Raw genomic sequence first — 16180 nt, forward strand, 5'->3', positions numbered from 1 at the left:
ATAGGTCTGCTGTTTTCTGGGGCACAGCCCATCTGAGTCCTGGAAAGCCCAGCTCTGACTCCCAGGAGCACGGACGCTCAGGTGCTGGGAGCTTGACCATCAGGCTTCCTAGGTCCTGCTAGCCTCCTCTGGCTGACCCCTCAATGATAGTGGTTATTTACTGAACACATACGTCATTCTGCCTCTGTGTGTGTGTCTTACATGTCTCACACATGCAGGTATGTTATGTTGATCATACATACATCCCACACATACATATACGTAGATATCTCACAGAGCATACATTGCACACGTGCACATACATTGCTATCACACATATGTGTGTGTGTGTGGATCTACCACATGAGTGCCTCTTCCTGGGGAAGCCCAGCTGTCCCCTGTGGTGTCACTCAGCGAGGACTTTGTCACTATGCTCCACCTCGTCCCCCAGGGACCAGGGACCTCGGTGACCCTGTGATGAATCAAGAGACCTCTGATGTCTTGGAGACATCTGTGGCCCCCGAGAGGCTGGGGGAGCACTGGGGAGTGGACTCTGGTTTTTATTGGTGTGTCAATGTGAGCTTAAGTCAAAAGGCTCACTCAGACTGTTGCCTTGGATGTTTGGGCAGTCTTCTGCTTCAAGTGAGTGGAGTCTGATGAACCCTTGAGGATGAGTTGGGTGTCAGCCCATCGAGAGCGTGTTGTCATGATGTTGTCCCCAGATTTTAAGTCAGCAGGAGGCATTTGTGAAGAGGCTGTGTTTTCTTGGTCCTCATGGCTGGTATCAGAGCCGGGGCCCCTGTCAGCCCCCACATGAGTGCAGAGGTCTCATGACCCTGCTGGACACGAGGATTTATTAGACTGGGGAGGCTGGCTCTTTCTTTAAAAAAAATCTCTTTAAAGGCATTCCTTGAGGACACGTAAGTCATCCTTCAGCTTCCCTAGCAAGGCACAGCATGGTCTCTGCTCTTGGAGGCCTTGCTCTGTGGTGGGACGTGAGGGGTTGTCTGTTTACGGAGGGAGAGGCTCAGGGTTCCCTGGTGCCCTCAACACCCACCATACTTTGTTTCTTTTGGACATACCAGCCCGCTGCCTTCAAAGCCTCCTTCAGAGACGGACTCTCAAGCCCAAGATGATGGTAATGAGGCCATTGAATGTGTTCAGACTTCAGTGGTTTTGCAGCTGAGCCACTTGCAAGAAAAGCAAGATATTGAAAACCAGCTTTTGAAAGCAGATCTGAAATTGCAGGGTCAGAGAGAGCCCAGCTGCCTCTCCAGGGGCTGAGCGGGAGATGCAAGTGGAATGGATGGAAGGGCAGAAGTCAGAGCCTGTCAGGAGAGTGGCCAGGCAGGGGTCAGCAGGGAGGCCCTGAGGACCCCAGACCTCTCCAGTGGATCCCAGGACAGAGGGTATTGCCTGCACTGGGCCCTAGGGCAGTGGGCACCAGAGGACCCAACATTCTCCATTTTGCCACTTTTATTTTCATGTTTATATTTACCTTCTTGGATCAGAATACCAATGATCCATCAGGAGAGCTTTGGTGGGTGTTCCTTATACACCAGCAGCCTGCCCGAGTGGCTGGGAGTCAGCAGAGTGAGGCTGCCCAGCATCTGGGGCACACGGGGACCTGCCCTCTCCTCTCCTGGTCTTGAGGGCAGCCTTTCTGGGGCTCTCCGACTCTCTTGTTCTGTGTCTAGGAAGGACTGAGGCAGCTAAATATAACATGGAAAGTGGCTGAGATCATCAGTGTGATGTTTTAATGGTGAAAAACTGGGAGCAGACTAAGTGTCCAGATATTATGGATCCATCACATAAATTATGGCAGGATGATACATGAGAGGAGGGAAGGCTATGACTTTTGAGCTTCACATACAGCACGGCAGAACCTTTTATACACACGGGCAGAAAAGCAGTTCCAGGGAGGACGACACTCAAATGTCTGACCCAATCTCTCTTGCCCAGGGAGGTCTCCGTGGTATTTCCCCCTCCTCTGTGTCTTTATTATTTATATCGAGCGTGTATTGTCAGAGAAAGATATAGTTCCAGTTGCAGGAAGGCGGGGCACATGCGAGGAGGCGACCTGGGGGCCAGACCTGACCCTCTCCCGTTCTCCCACCCCGCCCCGCCCCGCAGTACTCCCGGCAGGAGCAGGAGGAGGAGGGCCGCAAGCGCTACGAGGCCCAGAAGCTGGAGCGTATGGAGACCAAGTGGCGCAATGGGGACATCGTCCAGCCCGTCCTGAACCCAGGTAGGAGCCGGGCTGCGGTCTGGGGGCCGAGGCGGTGAGGCCTGCTCGTGAGCGTTGTCTTGCTGGGGCCAGTGCATCCCCGGGTGCTGTCTTGTAGGGCACCGTCCCTTTGACCCTGCAGCTTGCAAGCCCTGTCCATGTGGCGCAGCTGACCATAGGGCTGGGGGACAAGCCTGAAGGCCTCGGTATGTCTGTTGCCATGGAGCGCTGACCGGGAGGCCCCCCGAGGGGAGGGGCCCCGCTACCTGGGCAGAGGGATGCACACCTGGCCACGAAGAGTTTGTCCCTCTAGTTTACCTGGAGTGTGTTTTTGATGGGATTTCCAGCTCATAAAGAGACAGAATGGCTGACTTCCTTGGTGACGCAGTGAATAGGAATCCGCCTGCTAATGCAGGGGAGACAGATTCGATCCCTGGTCCGGGAAGATCCCACATACCATGGAGCAGCTAAAAGCCTGTGAGCCATAACTATTGAGCCTGTGCTCTAAAGCCCAGGAATCACAACTCCTGAAACCCCCTGAGTACCCTAGAGTCTGTGCACGGCAAGTAGTGAACCCATGTACCTACAGCCTGTGCTCCACAACAAGACAAGCCACGATCACTAGAAGCGTGCATACCACAACTAGGGAAAAGCAGACACAGAAAGCAACGAAGACCCAATGCAGCCAAAAAAAACACAGAATGGCAGCAGCATGTCCCACATTGTCCTTCCCGGGCCCACTGCCCAGACATGGGTTCAGTACGGACTCTGAGCACCCGGACAGTTTGGGGCGCAGAGAGCTCTGCCAGGCCTGGCTCCTCACGGCTGCTTCCTCCAGTCTTCCTCCTCGTGCCTGGAGGGCTGCGGTCGTAACAAAACCTCCGTCCACAGTCCCAATAGGTAAGGGAGGCTGTCCCGCGAGTCCCTGATGGAACAAATTCAGGGCTGGGCCTTGGGGCTTCAGCCTGGTATCGCACGTCACCCTCCTCTGCGCACACCTGACTACATCTTCCTGCGAGGAGTGTGGGCTGTATGTCCCCTCCTCTCCGTGTTGGCCGGGCTCCCGGGGTGAGTGTCCATGTTCCATGCTGGATCCCAGAGCAGCACCTCATGGGCCCTGCGTGCGGGTGGTGTGGCTCCTGATCCGGCCCTTGCCTGCTGTCTTGAGGACTGGCCCCAGGTCACCCCTTCTCCACTTGATGCCGCTGCTCCATGAGCCCTGGACTCTGCCCCTCTCCCGCTAATGAGCACAGTGAGCTCCAGGGCCGGGGCTGGAGAGACTGAGGCTCTTGTGAAGACTTCAGTGTGTCCAGACCCTGGGAATGTGCCACAGGCGGTCAGCGACCTCAGTCCCAGGCTCTGCTTTCAGGAGGGCGGGTGAGCAGGCAGGTCAGGAAAGGCACAGAGGGACACGGGGGAGTTGCGATGTCTAAAGAAAGGCACAGACTTGGTGTTGGGGGCGTTCCTGGGAGAGAGCCTGGAGCAGGTTGAATGGCAACTTCCTCCCCCCAGGACACAGATCACAAGTCCCTGGGCCCTGTGACCGCAACCTGATTTGCGTAGGGGGGCCTCTGCAGAGGGAATCAAGGGGCTTGAGATGCCTAAATCCAGTGACCAGGGTCCTTGTCAGAGACTGAAGGGGAGCAGCAGTGTCAGCCGGAAAGCAGCAAAGAGAGGGGCTTGGAAGAGGTGCTGGCTGGCCTCTGAGGGCTGAATCCACCCCTCCTGGGGTGACTGCTGGCTAGTGCTGGGACAGAAGCCGGGGCTGAAGGCAGTCTCGGGCTTTGAGGGCCATGGGGTTAATCCTGGCTTACTCCTTTGACTGACTGTCTGGGAAACTAAAATTACTCAGGGTTTTCAATCAGTTTAAACTCCTTCACTCATGAGATTATTTTCTGTTTGCCCTCCTCTGATTGTAAATCTGATACATAGTATTTTTTAAGATCTCTTACTTTCAAGTGATATTACTGTAAGATGGCATTCTGAATCTCAAGCTTTTGTGATAGATTTTTATAAGCTTTAGTTTCACCTTTTCTGGCCCTAATAAAAATGCATCTTTCTAGGCAATAGGGACTGACTTTTAACCACTTCTTAAGGATGTCGCATATCCATTCTCCGCAGGGTTTTTGAGCATTGCCATGTGCACTTGGCACTGGGGTCTCCTAACACTTGTGCCCCTCCCTGTGGGAGGACCCCTGTCCCACCTTGGGGAGACAGGATTGACCCTGGACTTGCCAAGCCACCACCCGCAAGTCCCCCTGGTTCTGCAGCTCTCCGTTACTTTTGCAGTCAGAATCAGATTTCATCTCTGTGGCTGTTGCCTAGCAACCCCTGCGAGGGGCCAAGTTCATCTTTCAGGTGTCTTTTCAGAGAGTCTGGGAGTTTTTTAGAAGCCCAGTTTTTCTTACTGTGTTTCCTCCATCTGACAAGACAAAATACAGTTACCTTGAACTCTTCAAGTTCATGACCATTAGTTGTCCAGCCTTAACTGTGTAGGGACTGTCTGGTCCTGTGACCCACCATCCATTCTGGGGGCTCTCAGGTTTATGATGGAATTAGCTCTGCCTCTTCCCTGGCCTTTGGGTTTGAAGCAGTGTTCACCTCGTAGTCTGATCCCCACCGTCCCCAGTGTCCCCACTGCTAGGACGGCCGGGGTCTCTTTTTTTTTTTTTTTAATTATTTTTTGTTATTTTTTTTTTCAGTGAGTTTTGTCATACATTGATATGAATCAGCCATAGAGTTACACATATTCCCCATCCCGATCCCCCCTCCCACCTCCCTCTCCACCCGATTCCTCTGGGTCTTCCCAGTGCACCAGGCCCGAGCACTTGACTCATGCATCCCATCTGGGCTGGTGATCTGTTTCACCATAGATAATATACATGCTATTCTTTCGAAACATCCCACCCTCACCTTCTCCCACAGAGTTCAAAAGTCTGTTCTGTACTTCTGTGTCTCTTTTTCTGTTTTGCATATAGGGTTATCGTTACCATCTTTCTAAATTCCGTATATATGTGTTAGTATGCTGTAATGTTCTTTATCTTTCTGGCTTACTTCACTCTGTATAATGGGCTACATTTTCATCCATCTCATTAGAACTGATTCAAATGAATTCTTTTTAACAACTGAGTAATATTCCATGGTGTATATGTACCACAGCTTCCTTATCCATTCGTCTGCTGATGGGCATCTAGGTTGCTTCCATGTCCTGGCTATTATAAACAGTGCTGCGATGAACATTGGGGTGCACGTGTCTCTTTCAGATCCGGTTTCCTTAGTGTGTATGCCCAGAAGTGGGATTGCTGGGTCATATGGCAGTTCTATTTCCAGTTTTTTAAGAAATCTCCACTCTGTTTTCCATAGTGGCTGTACTAGTTTGCATTCCCACCAACAGTGTAAGAGGGTTCCCTTTTCTCCACACCCTCTCCAGCATTTATTGCTTGTAGACTTTTGGATAGCAGCCATTCTGACTGGTATGTAATGGTACCTCATTGTGGTTTTGATTTGCATTTCTCTGATAATGAGTGATGTTGAGCATCTTTTCATGTGTTTGTTAGCCATCTGTATGTCTTCTTTGGAGAAATGTCTGTTTAGTTCTTTGGCCCATTTTTTTGATTGGGTCATTTATTTTTCCGGAATTGAGCTTCAGGAGTTGCTTGTATATTTTTGAGATTAATCCTTTGTCTGTTTCCTCATTTGCTATTATTTTCTCCCAATCTGAGGGCTGTCTTTTCACCTTACTTATAGTTTCCTTTGTTGTGCAAAAGCTTTTAAGTTTCATTAGGTCCCATTTGTTTATTTTTGCTTTTATTTCCAATATTCTGGGAGGTGGGTCATAGAAGATCTTGCTGTGATTTATGTCGGAGTGTTTCGCCTATGTTCTCCTGTAAGAGTTTTATAGTTTCTGGTCTTACTTTTAGATCTTTAATCCATTTTGAGTTTATTTTTGTGTATGGTGTTAGAAAGTGTTCTAGTTTCATTCTTTTACAAGTGGTTGACCAGTTTTCCCAGCACCACTTGTTAAAGAGATTGTCTTTTTTCCATTGTATATCCTTGCCTCCTTTGTCAAAGATAAGGTGTCCATAGGTTCGTGGATTTATCTCTGGGCTTTCTATTCTGTTCCATTGATCTATATTTCTGTCTTTGTGCCAGTACCATACTGTCTTGATGACTGTGGCTTTGTAGCAGAGTCTGAAGTCAAGCCGGGGTCTCTTTTTATTTGTTTATTTTTTGGTTCTGCTGGGTCTTTGTTGCTGTGCCCGGGCTTTCTCTAGTTGAGGTGAGCAGGGGCTTCTCTTCCTTGCGGTGCTCCGGCATCTCTCTGCATGGCTTCTCTAGTGGAGCACGTCTACAGTGCCTAGGCGCAGTAGTTGCCACACGCAGGCTCAGTAATTGTGGCTCTTGGGCTTAGTTGTTCTGTGGCATGTGAATCTTCCCAGACCAGGGATCGAACCCATGTCCCCTGCATTGGCAGGTGGATTCTTATCCACTGGACCACCAGGGAAGCCCAACATCTGGGGTCTTGATGAGTCATACCATCCGCTCATTCTTGGGCTGGGCCTGTACCCTGCCTCCCTGAGGTCAGCCAGTACCTGACCGCCCCTGCCGGCCAATCCACTCTGAGCCACGCACAAGAGGGCTTGGTGCCTGCTCTCTGGGGGCTGGCTGGGAGAGCCTTCTCCCTGGGGTCTGGCCAGGCCCTGTCACCCCAGTTCCCAGCAGCACTTGTCCTGGGGAGGAGGAGGGAGCAGGAGAAGGAACCTCTGGGCATGCACCCCAGCTCTGCTCCATGGGGACTTAGCCTGTCTGCACCTCAGGTTCCTGCTATGGGCATGAAGGAGGGGGGTTGTCTGTGCTTATCTCTGACTGTCCTGGGGACCTCACTCAGTTTCCAGACATCATTTTGAAATTGCAGGTTCAAAGATGAGGCGCATTAGTCAAGGTCGTGGTAGCTGCTTAACGCTAGAGGTTTATTCCCCTGTAAAGTCCTAATCCGGGGACTCTCCTCCAGGAGGTGGGGACCTTGGCCTCATAGCTCCACCTCTATGTCCGGTAGCTCCTGGCACCTCGGGAGGGGAAAGAGCAGGGAGGCTCTCTGTCAGGGTTGGCCGTGGGTCGGGACACTTCTGCTCACTGTCCTGTGGGGGCTGGGAAGTATGGTCCAGCCAGGCAGCAGGCGAGAAGACAGGCCTGCCCAGTTCTCCCTCCTGGTCCCATGTGTCCACGCCACCCTCAAGGACAGTGACCACCATCCTGTCCAGCCCCACGTCTGTTTGTTCGGGCGGCACTGGTCACAACCTCAGATGACCCCTGTATATCTGTGCCTTGCCCTCGCGCTTTGAAGACCCATCTCACATTTCTCTGTTCCCCTAAGAGACAGGGCGTAAAGAACAGGGGAGGGCCACTGAGGATGGCCAGGGACAGGAGGTGTCTGCGGACCCCCCGGCACAGTCCCAGCCTCTGAAGCCCTCTGAACCCCCAGAGTTGCAACTCATCACCCAGGACGGAGCACTGAGGGTGTGGGTGCATTTTTCTTTCCCGTCAGAAGGTTGGTGTTTTCACTTGTTAAAAGCACAGCAACGCAGGTTCCAAGAGCACTGAATTAGTAGACATGACTTAATTGATATTTTAAACATTACTACAGAACACAGGGGGAGGGCATCTGTTTGACTCGGTGGTTATAGTTATTTCAAATGACTTGTCATTTGAGTAAGCAGATAGTTGACATGACAAAGGTTTTTGTATGCTATTTCCATTGTTAGAAATTAAAAAAAAAATTTTTTTTGTCATTGTCCACCTGCAGACCTCTTAACTGGTCAGAGCAGTTCCTGAGAGTGGGCCAGATTTGAGGCTTTTCATTTCCATTCATGCTGTAAAATAGCTACTTTGATGTTTTTTATGAGCAGGACACAAAGCAGAGAAAGCGCCACAGGGAACTGTGTGGCTCTCGGTGCCTTTTTGTTCTTTGCAGAGAGAGGCCCAAGGGAGGCAGTCCTTGAAGATCGGGGGTGTCGTGGGCTGCTAGTGCTGCCCTGGAGTGTTTCTCTGATGACTGTGGTGGCAGAGGGACTTAGCTGGTATCCTCTGTGGCCCTCGGGCTGTGCCCTCCGTCCAGTCTCCCCAGGCCAGGGTGGGCGTCTGAAGCCCCAGGCCACAGTAGGTGTGGCCACGGGTGCACCTGACCAGCAGGGGCCATGATCTCCTCCTGAGCAGAAAGAGGGTTTTGGGTGCTATTCTCCACTTGGAATGAAATGAGGAACTGGGCAGGGCAGCGTCCTGGATGCCTTCTCAGGGCCTGCCTTCTCATCCAGTGTAGTGTGTCCGGCGATGTTTCCTTGAGACACAGTGTGGTTCCCTGATGATATGGACTGTTTTGGACAACCCCGAGCCTGGGAGGCATCTGGGAGAGGAAGCATCTCCTCCTGGGGGTTATCTGCACTGACCACAGTCCCTGGGGATGCTGGGGGCCTTGGGGCCCCCTCCCTGAGCCATGGAGCTACGCATGCCGTCTGTTGTCTGGTTTTAGACAGCGTCCTTGTGCCCCTGCTCCCGAGGGTGGAGTCCTCAGAGCTGGCCTCTCGGCAGGGCGTTCTCCACTGGCTCCCGACACTGCGACAGGCTGTGGCTTCAGATACATCCCAGGTGGAGTGTCCATCCGAGGCTGACACCAGGACCTCCCATGGCAGCTGGCTCCTGCCTCTGCTAGTCACACAGGGAGCCTGGAGAGCAGGCAGGGGGGAGCAGGCCAGTCGCCAGAACCCCCCAAGACAGACGCTGACCATAGATAACAATGAGAGCCCCGCGCCATCCCCATCTCCCGAGCTGGAGCCCCTTCATGGCCTCCGCCACAGCGAAGGGCCCTCCCAGCCAAGAGCACATCAAGATGGTCGAGTCCTCCCGCAGGGCCCTCTTGGAGCAGATGGCACTTCACATATGAGCTTGAAACTTAAGTCTAAATCTCTCTAAGCTGGGAGGCTTGAGAACAAATAGCAAATATCTTGAGTTTGAAAGTTAGTCCTCAAAACCCCTGCTCACAGGAACGCAGATCTTCCTGCTTCAAGACCCCCGCAGACAACTACACCTCCTGGGATCCCACGTGGGCAGAGTCTCAGAGGCAACTGTCGACGCTGGGTGACCCGACCTGGGTCCGGAACACTGTTACTTCCTGCACAGGCTTTTCTGTCTACGTCCAAACACAGGAAGGACCTTTCTTCACCTGCAGGGTGTCTCAGCCATTCAGGGGCCCAGCAGGCTGGCGGCCTCGGCAGCTCCGTCTTGCTGGGGCAGGAAGGGGCCACCCTCTCTGAGCACCAGCTGTGCGGGCAGGAAACAGATGGGCGTCAGCCATCCTTCCCAGAAGGGCCTGGGAAGGCGGAAGCAGGCATGGCAGGGGGTCTGCCCAGAAGCCCCTTTGTTGAATTACTCACACTTGTCAGAAGAGTCAGTGTCTTGAGGGATGGTGTCACTTTCTGGAGATCGGGCTTTATTTCATTTTTTTTTTTTTTAAGTGCAGCCTCTTAGAGATTTGCAGCAGCAGCCGTGCCACATGGGTGAGGGGGTGGTGGCTCTGGGAAGATGCATGGGGGACGCAGGAGGAAAAGCCAGCATCCCTTCCGGTGCTGCGTATCTTGGGCCGGGTCGGCACCGAGGGCCAGCTGCAGTCCAGGATGGGGTCTGGGGTCTCACACCTGCGGTGTCTCTGTCTGGTCCGGAGTCTTTGCCTACTATTATGTTTAATGAAGTCACAACTTTCGAGAGGCTGTGTAATAAATTGCTAAAATGTTTATGGAGTGGGGCATGAAAGTCGGATGGGTGACTGTGTCCTAACAGATGGCCACCTCCATCCTGGGGGCTTATAGCCCAGAGGTGGAGGTGGGCAGTGGCTGCCCGTGGGGCAGGGCAGGGCCTCACTAGGGACACTGGTGTCCCCAGGAAATGACATCACGACCCACTATCCAAGTGGCTAGTTAATCCTCAATCCTTCCCCCCGTGGACTGGATCGTTTTGAGACCAGTGTTCCTTAGAGAAACCCCACCCAGGGTGGTGGCAATGACCATGTGAACGTCAGGACAGTGTCACGCTGCAGGGCCCTTAAGCTGTGGAAACCGATCAGTCTTGTGACCTCATCTCTCTCCTTCATGATTTCAGAGCCGAACACGGTCAGCTACAGCCAGTCCAGCTTGATCCACCTGGTGGGGCCTTCCGACTGCACCCTGCACGGCTTCGTGCACGGAGGTAAGGACAAGTGACCCTTGCTGTCCCTTCCCACTCACTCATTAATCCCCCCAGGAGACCGTGCTGGCATCTGACCCAATTTAGGCTCTTGTGTTTAATGAAGTATGAATTTCAACTTTTAAGAAGTTGCATAATAAATTACCGAAATACTATCAGCGCCTATTTTTAAAACTGGTAAATGAAAGTCAGATGGGTAACTGTCCTGACGGAGGGTCACACGCAACACTGGGAGCTTACAGCCACGAGACGTCTAATGGCTGCCCGTGGGTCAGGGCAGGGCCTTTGGGGGAACAGTGGGGTCACCAGGGAGTGACAGTGTGACCCACCAAGAGAGAGGGGTTAATTCAGCATGCTCTTGCCTCTGGTGTTTGCATGTGTTTCTTCCTTTAATCAGACTCCACCTCAGACAGCACAGGCCTTGGAGCTCCCAGCTTGGGGACCACAGCTGGCACAAAAGAGGACTTAGCTCCAGCCTCACAGAGGGATGCTTTCTACTTTAACAGTGTGTGATTATTTTCTTTGTGATTTAAAGAAAATATAAATGGTACGTCATAATCCATAGTTTAATGGAAATAATCATCTCAAATGACATTAAAGTAAACTTTAAAAAAGAAAAAAGGATGATATAAAGAAAAAACAAAAGGGGAAAAGTCGGGAAGCAGTATGGCAGTTAGCAGAAGTTGTGTGGGTGGTGGGAGTCTGGGCACTACTCCTCTTGGCATACAAGTAATTCCTCATCCCCCGGGTGTGATGGGCACTTGCACATGGTATTCATATGCACTCATTTCCAATTGCCCGAAATGCCAAGTTCTCCTTTCTTCTCCACTGTGAAAACTCCTATTCATCCTTCAAAACCCCATTCCAATAGTGCCATTCCATGCAGGATTACACTGATACTTCTACCAGGGGTTGCCTCCAGAGCAGGGCTCAGTCTTACTCTTTGTGTAGGCTCTGGGGTTTTGCACAAAGTCAGAGAGATGCTTTGCAGAAGCTTGTTCTGGAAACAAGAGATACAGGTCAGGCTTGGGTTGGAAAGCTTGGGGTGATAAGCCCTGGGCCTGTCACAATCAGGGAATGGGCCCTGATTTGAGATGTGTTTTTCAAGTTGTTTTTTTTTTTTTTAACTAATCCTCTTTTTGTGTATTTCTTTATCCAATTTCATGATAATTTTCCTCTTTGAACTAAGCGCTGGTCACAATGCCCTTGGATCTGATGAACTTAGTCCTCCCTAAGGGAAGCTGTAGTTCATAGCAAAGGGTACGTTCTCGGCTCGTGAATGTTGTGACAATCGGGGTATCTTTCTACTTAGAGAGGTGCTGTGACCTCAGCAGCTCTCTGTTCTTCACTAGCCCCTATATCCAACAGCCGGGCTTCCGGAACTGCTGAGAACTGTCTTTGAGACTCGTAGTGTATAGTGTGCTCAGTTGTGTCTGACTCTTTTGCAACCCCACGGACTGTAGCCCGCCAGGCTCCTCTGTCTGGGATTCTCCAGGCAAGAATACTGGAGTGTGTAGCCATTCCCTTGTCCAGGGGATCTTCCCAACCCAAGGATCGAACCCACGTCTCTTTAGTCTCCTGCACTGTAGGCAGATTCTTTACCACTGAGCCATCAGGGAAGCCTCATAGAGCTCTTTTCTACTTGAAGTTTGTGAAACTCTGTGCTAGAATTTTTGCTTATTTCATCCAGATTTTGTCAGTAAGTTTATACTCTTCAGTCCATCTTTCTTCACATGCTTGAGGCATCCATGAAATGCAGGCAGCAAGGGAATTTTTGGAATCTTTTAGAAATATAAGGCATTTTATTCTCATTTATATAACCTATGTGGCTGCATTTAACAGTCATTTTTTTAAAATACACGTTAAAGAAGTGTTTATAATGGCTTTATAATATTTAGTGCCTATTTTAGTAGGGATTTTGTGTTCATGATTTAAAAATCGTGCCTCCTAATTTTACCAAAACTAGTCTTCTCTTCTGATGCGTCGTAACTCACCGGGAGTGAACGTGCAGAAAACACTGAGCACAGTGATCTTACTGTATTTTCCTGTAGAGGGAATGCCGTCACCAAGAATGCTGTTTGAGTCATTTGAATGAAAGTTTTTCGTAAACTATATGTAATTCAGTGGACGCCAATCACAGGAGAAAATAGCGAAGTGAGATGGATGCTAATTTCGCTTTTTTTCAGTAATTCCGTGCTGCACACGTGTCTTAGAGAAACTCCTCTCCTGCCCTGTTTTCTTTGGTTTGTACACGTTGGGTAATCTTCGCTTGAGGACTGGCTCCTACCCCGCCACCTAGAAAACACACACAGTACAGACCTGGGCAGCGCCGAGCTGGTATGAGATGTAGTGGGGAGGGCTGGAGATCACCTGCAGGGGCGGGGCCTCTGGTAACCAGTCCAGGGAATAGAAAAGATGTGGGGAGTGAAATGCAGGGTGAGGAGGACACTTACTTGCTGTGAGGAAAAGCAGCCTGAAAGAAGCACCTGCTTCTCTGGGTGCTGACTTTCAGGGCCTCTGTGTGGCAGCGCTGGCCAGGCTTTGGGCTTCTGCCTTCTGAGTCCTCCACTTGGAAGTCCTGGGATCTTGGCCCAGGAGAGGCCGTTCTCCCTCCACACTCCCCTCCCCCATGGTTGGCTGAAAGGGGTGACCCAGCAGCTGTCTGTGGGGTGTTTAGGTTCTTGCAACACTCAAGACCTTTTTATAAACTCATCCAAAATCCCATCCTTGATAAAAACAGTCAGGGTAGGAATTGATTTTACTCCCCCAACATGATAAAAGCCTTAATGCGAGATCTTATTCAGAGGGGAGCCTGGAGGATCTTCCCCTGAGGTCAGGAGTCAGGCAGGTTAACATTGTTTCAGAGATTTTAGGCACCACAGTAAAACTGGAAAGAAAGCAAAATCACAAGAACTGGCAGAAAAGCAGCAGTGCTCTCTGGCTTTGCAGATGGCACAGTGACATACCTGGAGAGCCCAGGAGATTCGGTGATAAAAATAACTCAAATAATTAAAAATGCAGGAACGTAGCAGCATACGAATGAATAATAGTAATAATTATAGAAAAACTTGCCTGAAATAGAAAAACTGATTTTCCTTGTTTTGGTGTGCAGATCTGTTTGTTTTCTGCGGCATGCTTTGTGTCGATGGATTTTTAACTCCATCATGACACATGACTTTTTCACATTTGATGAAAAGCGGGGGTGGTTTTGTGCCTTTGTCTCTGATTCATCTTCTTAAAGGTCTCGCTCCTTCTCTCGTGTTGGTTCCTGAATGTCCTTTGCCGTGATTTCTCTCCTGGGGACTGCCTTGCCTGGCCCTTTGTCGGCTGTTTTCCACATGGTTCTCCCAGCCTGAGAGGGGCGTTGCCAGCACAACTGGCCAGACGTGAAAGGAAGCCGAGACCACTGGGCTTTTCTAAGACCTCTCTGGCCGTGGGGGGCAAATCAGAGAGGGAAGACCCCGGAGGTGGGGGCCCTCAGCCTGGGCCCTGCGGCTCTCGGCTCCATGCGCTCACCTCTGACTCCCTTCCCCTTGACATGCCCATTGTTCTCTTGCCTTGATGTCCAGCCTGGCCTTCCCACCTGGCTCCATTCACCTGCCTGGGCCCACACTGTGTCTTCCTGGAGCATCCTGAGCCTCTCCCCCGCAGGCGGACGCACCATTGCCGCTTCACCCGCCACAACCCCAATGCCTCCTCTCTTTTCAGTGTGTTTTATATTGGATATAGCCAGTTAACAATGCTATGACAGTTTCGGGTGAACGCAGAGCAGCCCAGTCATACGCACACCTGTGTCTGTTCTCCCCCAAACCCCCCTCGTCCTGGCTGGACAGCTCCCCGCTTCCTACCTCCTGTGATGACTGTGGTTTTCTCAGGCACTCGCCTCCTGGCACCCCATCTTCCTACCCTGCCTGGCCTCTCTCCCGTGGTGCTCTTGGAAAAGGAGCTCAGTGAATGTCCTCTGAGTGAACAGAAGACGTCTTTTGGAAACACAGTTTGAGTTGACAGTTGCAGGTGGCTGTGTCCTGGGCGATTAGCAGCTTTCCTCTGTTGGAATCACGGGCGGTAACTCCAGCACGTGGCTCCCACATCCTCAGAGCTGCTGGTGTGGGCCCACTCGGAGGACAGGCTCCGCCCTGTGCTTCGTTGCCCCTGTGGTGGCTTCTGCAGGGAACCAGCCCCCATCTGCCTGGCCCAGCAGGCACTGGCACTTCCTGCTCCGCACCTTGGAGTGTCTACTCTCCATCCCTCCGGCCCGGTCCCTCTCTTATCCTCCCTGGAGCCTCCTGCCAAAGCTGGCGGGCTGGTCTGGCCCTCACGGTTCATCCGGCTTCCCCTGCCCAAGGCCCGGGCTCGCCTTCCCCTGCTTCCTTTGCCACCGCCACACCTGCAGCCCCTGTGCTGTCCCGCCTTCCTGCCTGTCTTCCTTTCCTGCCAGCTTCAGGGACCCAGGCCCCATCCAGCCTGGGCCGGTGGCTCCAGCCGCATACCCCCAGCCCACCCCTGACTCCAGCTTCCTCTTTAGGACCAGCCTGGGATGGTTGGCACAGAGTATCAGACACGAGTCCTGGGTTCCTCCCGGCCTTACCCCTGTGGTGGCAACGAGACCATCCTTCTGGTTGTGGAGCCAGGATTCCTGTGACCTCTGTGACTCAGCCTGTCTCAAAGACTCTCTGTGTCACCTGTCAGCCAAACCTTTGGGCTCCAACTTCAAACATCAGAGTCAGTTCTTGCTGCTTCCACTGTCATCTCTGGGTCTGCATATTTCCTGGCAAATGGCCTCACATCTGGTTCGAGTTCCCTGACTGGTCTACTCGGAGCTGAAGGCAGATTGAGCTGGGTCTGCTCAGGCCCCATGGACATCTGTCTGGAGGCCTGTCTTTGTCTTCAGGTCTCTGGAATAAGAGAATAGGCCTTTCCTGTCCACCTGGTGTAAGAGCCCATACCACGACCTGCCCGCTTGCTGATCTCGCTTTCCTGCCATGGAGACCCACCACGCCAGCCCTGGGGAGGTAGGGTGCCAGCAGAGGGACCCAGGTGAAGGAGGCCTGGGAGACTAGGCATGGGGTCTGTGGGGGAGGCTCCTGCATAGACGGCATCTACTGAGTGTTGCTGGGTGATTGTGAAAAGGCGTCCTGTGCACCGGCGGGGGCGGGTAACGGACTGATTTCACTGAAGAGTACAGGATGCAGCCCAGATGCTCCTCTCCAGTTTCGTGACCTCCTTTCATTGGAGCTCTTTCCTCGTGGTGGACAGGGCGTCAGATCCGTGGCTGGGGAGGAAGCAAGGAGGCGAGAAAGCGTGCTTCCTCCTTTTGAGGAACTTCTGGTCTCCTGGGGTCAAGAGATGAGGGGGCGAAGGCCGGTTTGGGCCCCTGATTCTCCATCGTGCAGTTGACGATTGCCTCGGCGACAGCCCCCTGCCTTCCGGTTCTCACTTTCTAAGAGTCTCTGTTTCTAAAAACACCATCGTCTGCTGCTAAGGCTCCCTGTCATCGAATGACGGGTTGGGAGCTGGGGTCTGATCACAGCCCTGATGCCCCAGCTGCTGTGAACCAGCCTCTCCTGGGCTGGCCAGGAGGCTCCTGCTCACTGGTCAGAGGACGCAGCGATGCCCACCACGGACGACTTTCCTCTGCCCACACCTGCCTGCAGGCTGCTCCCACGCCTTGGACACAGGGTGGCTCCGGTCCCTCCTCTTATCAAAATGCAGAGCATCTAGCTTGAGAAACCTGGTCAGCCG

At 52.2% G+C, this 16180-nt stretch overlaps 1 protein-coding gene across 5 annotated transcripts in view; it reads left to right on the top strand.

Annotated features, from left to right (window-relative positions):
- ACOT7 (acyl-CoA thioesterase 7) overlaps positions 1-16180 on the top strand; it is a 100067-nt gene that overhangs the window by 55795 nt on the left and 28092 nt on the right. For all 5 annotated transcript variants that reach the window (XM_065936848.1, XM_065936846.1, XM_065936850.1 and 2 more), the window contains exons 5-6: positions 2113-2227; positions 10355-10441. In XM_065936848.1, the coding sequence (XP_065792920.1) occupies positions 2113-2227; positions 10355-10441 (202 nt within the window). The remainder of the gene's footprint in view (positions 1-2112; positions 2228-10354; positions 10442-16180) is intronic.

Source organism: Muntiacus reevesi, chromosome 5 (genome assembly GCF_963930625.1).
Source record: "Muntiacus reevesi chromosome 5, mMunRee1.1, whole genome shotgun sequence".
In the NCBI taxonomy this organism is placed as follows: Eukaryota; Metazoa; Chordata; class Mammalia; order Artiodactyla; family Cervidae; genus Muntiacus; species Muntiacus reevesi.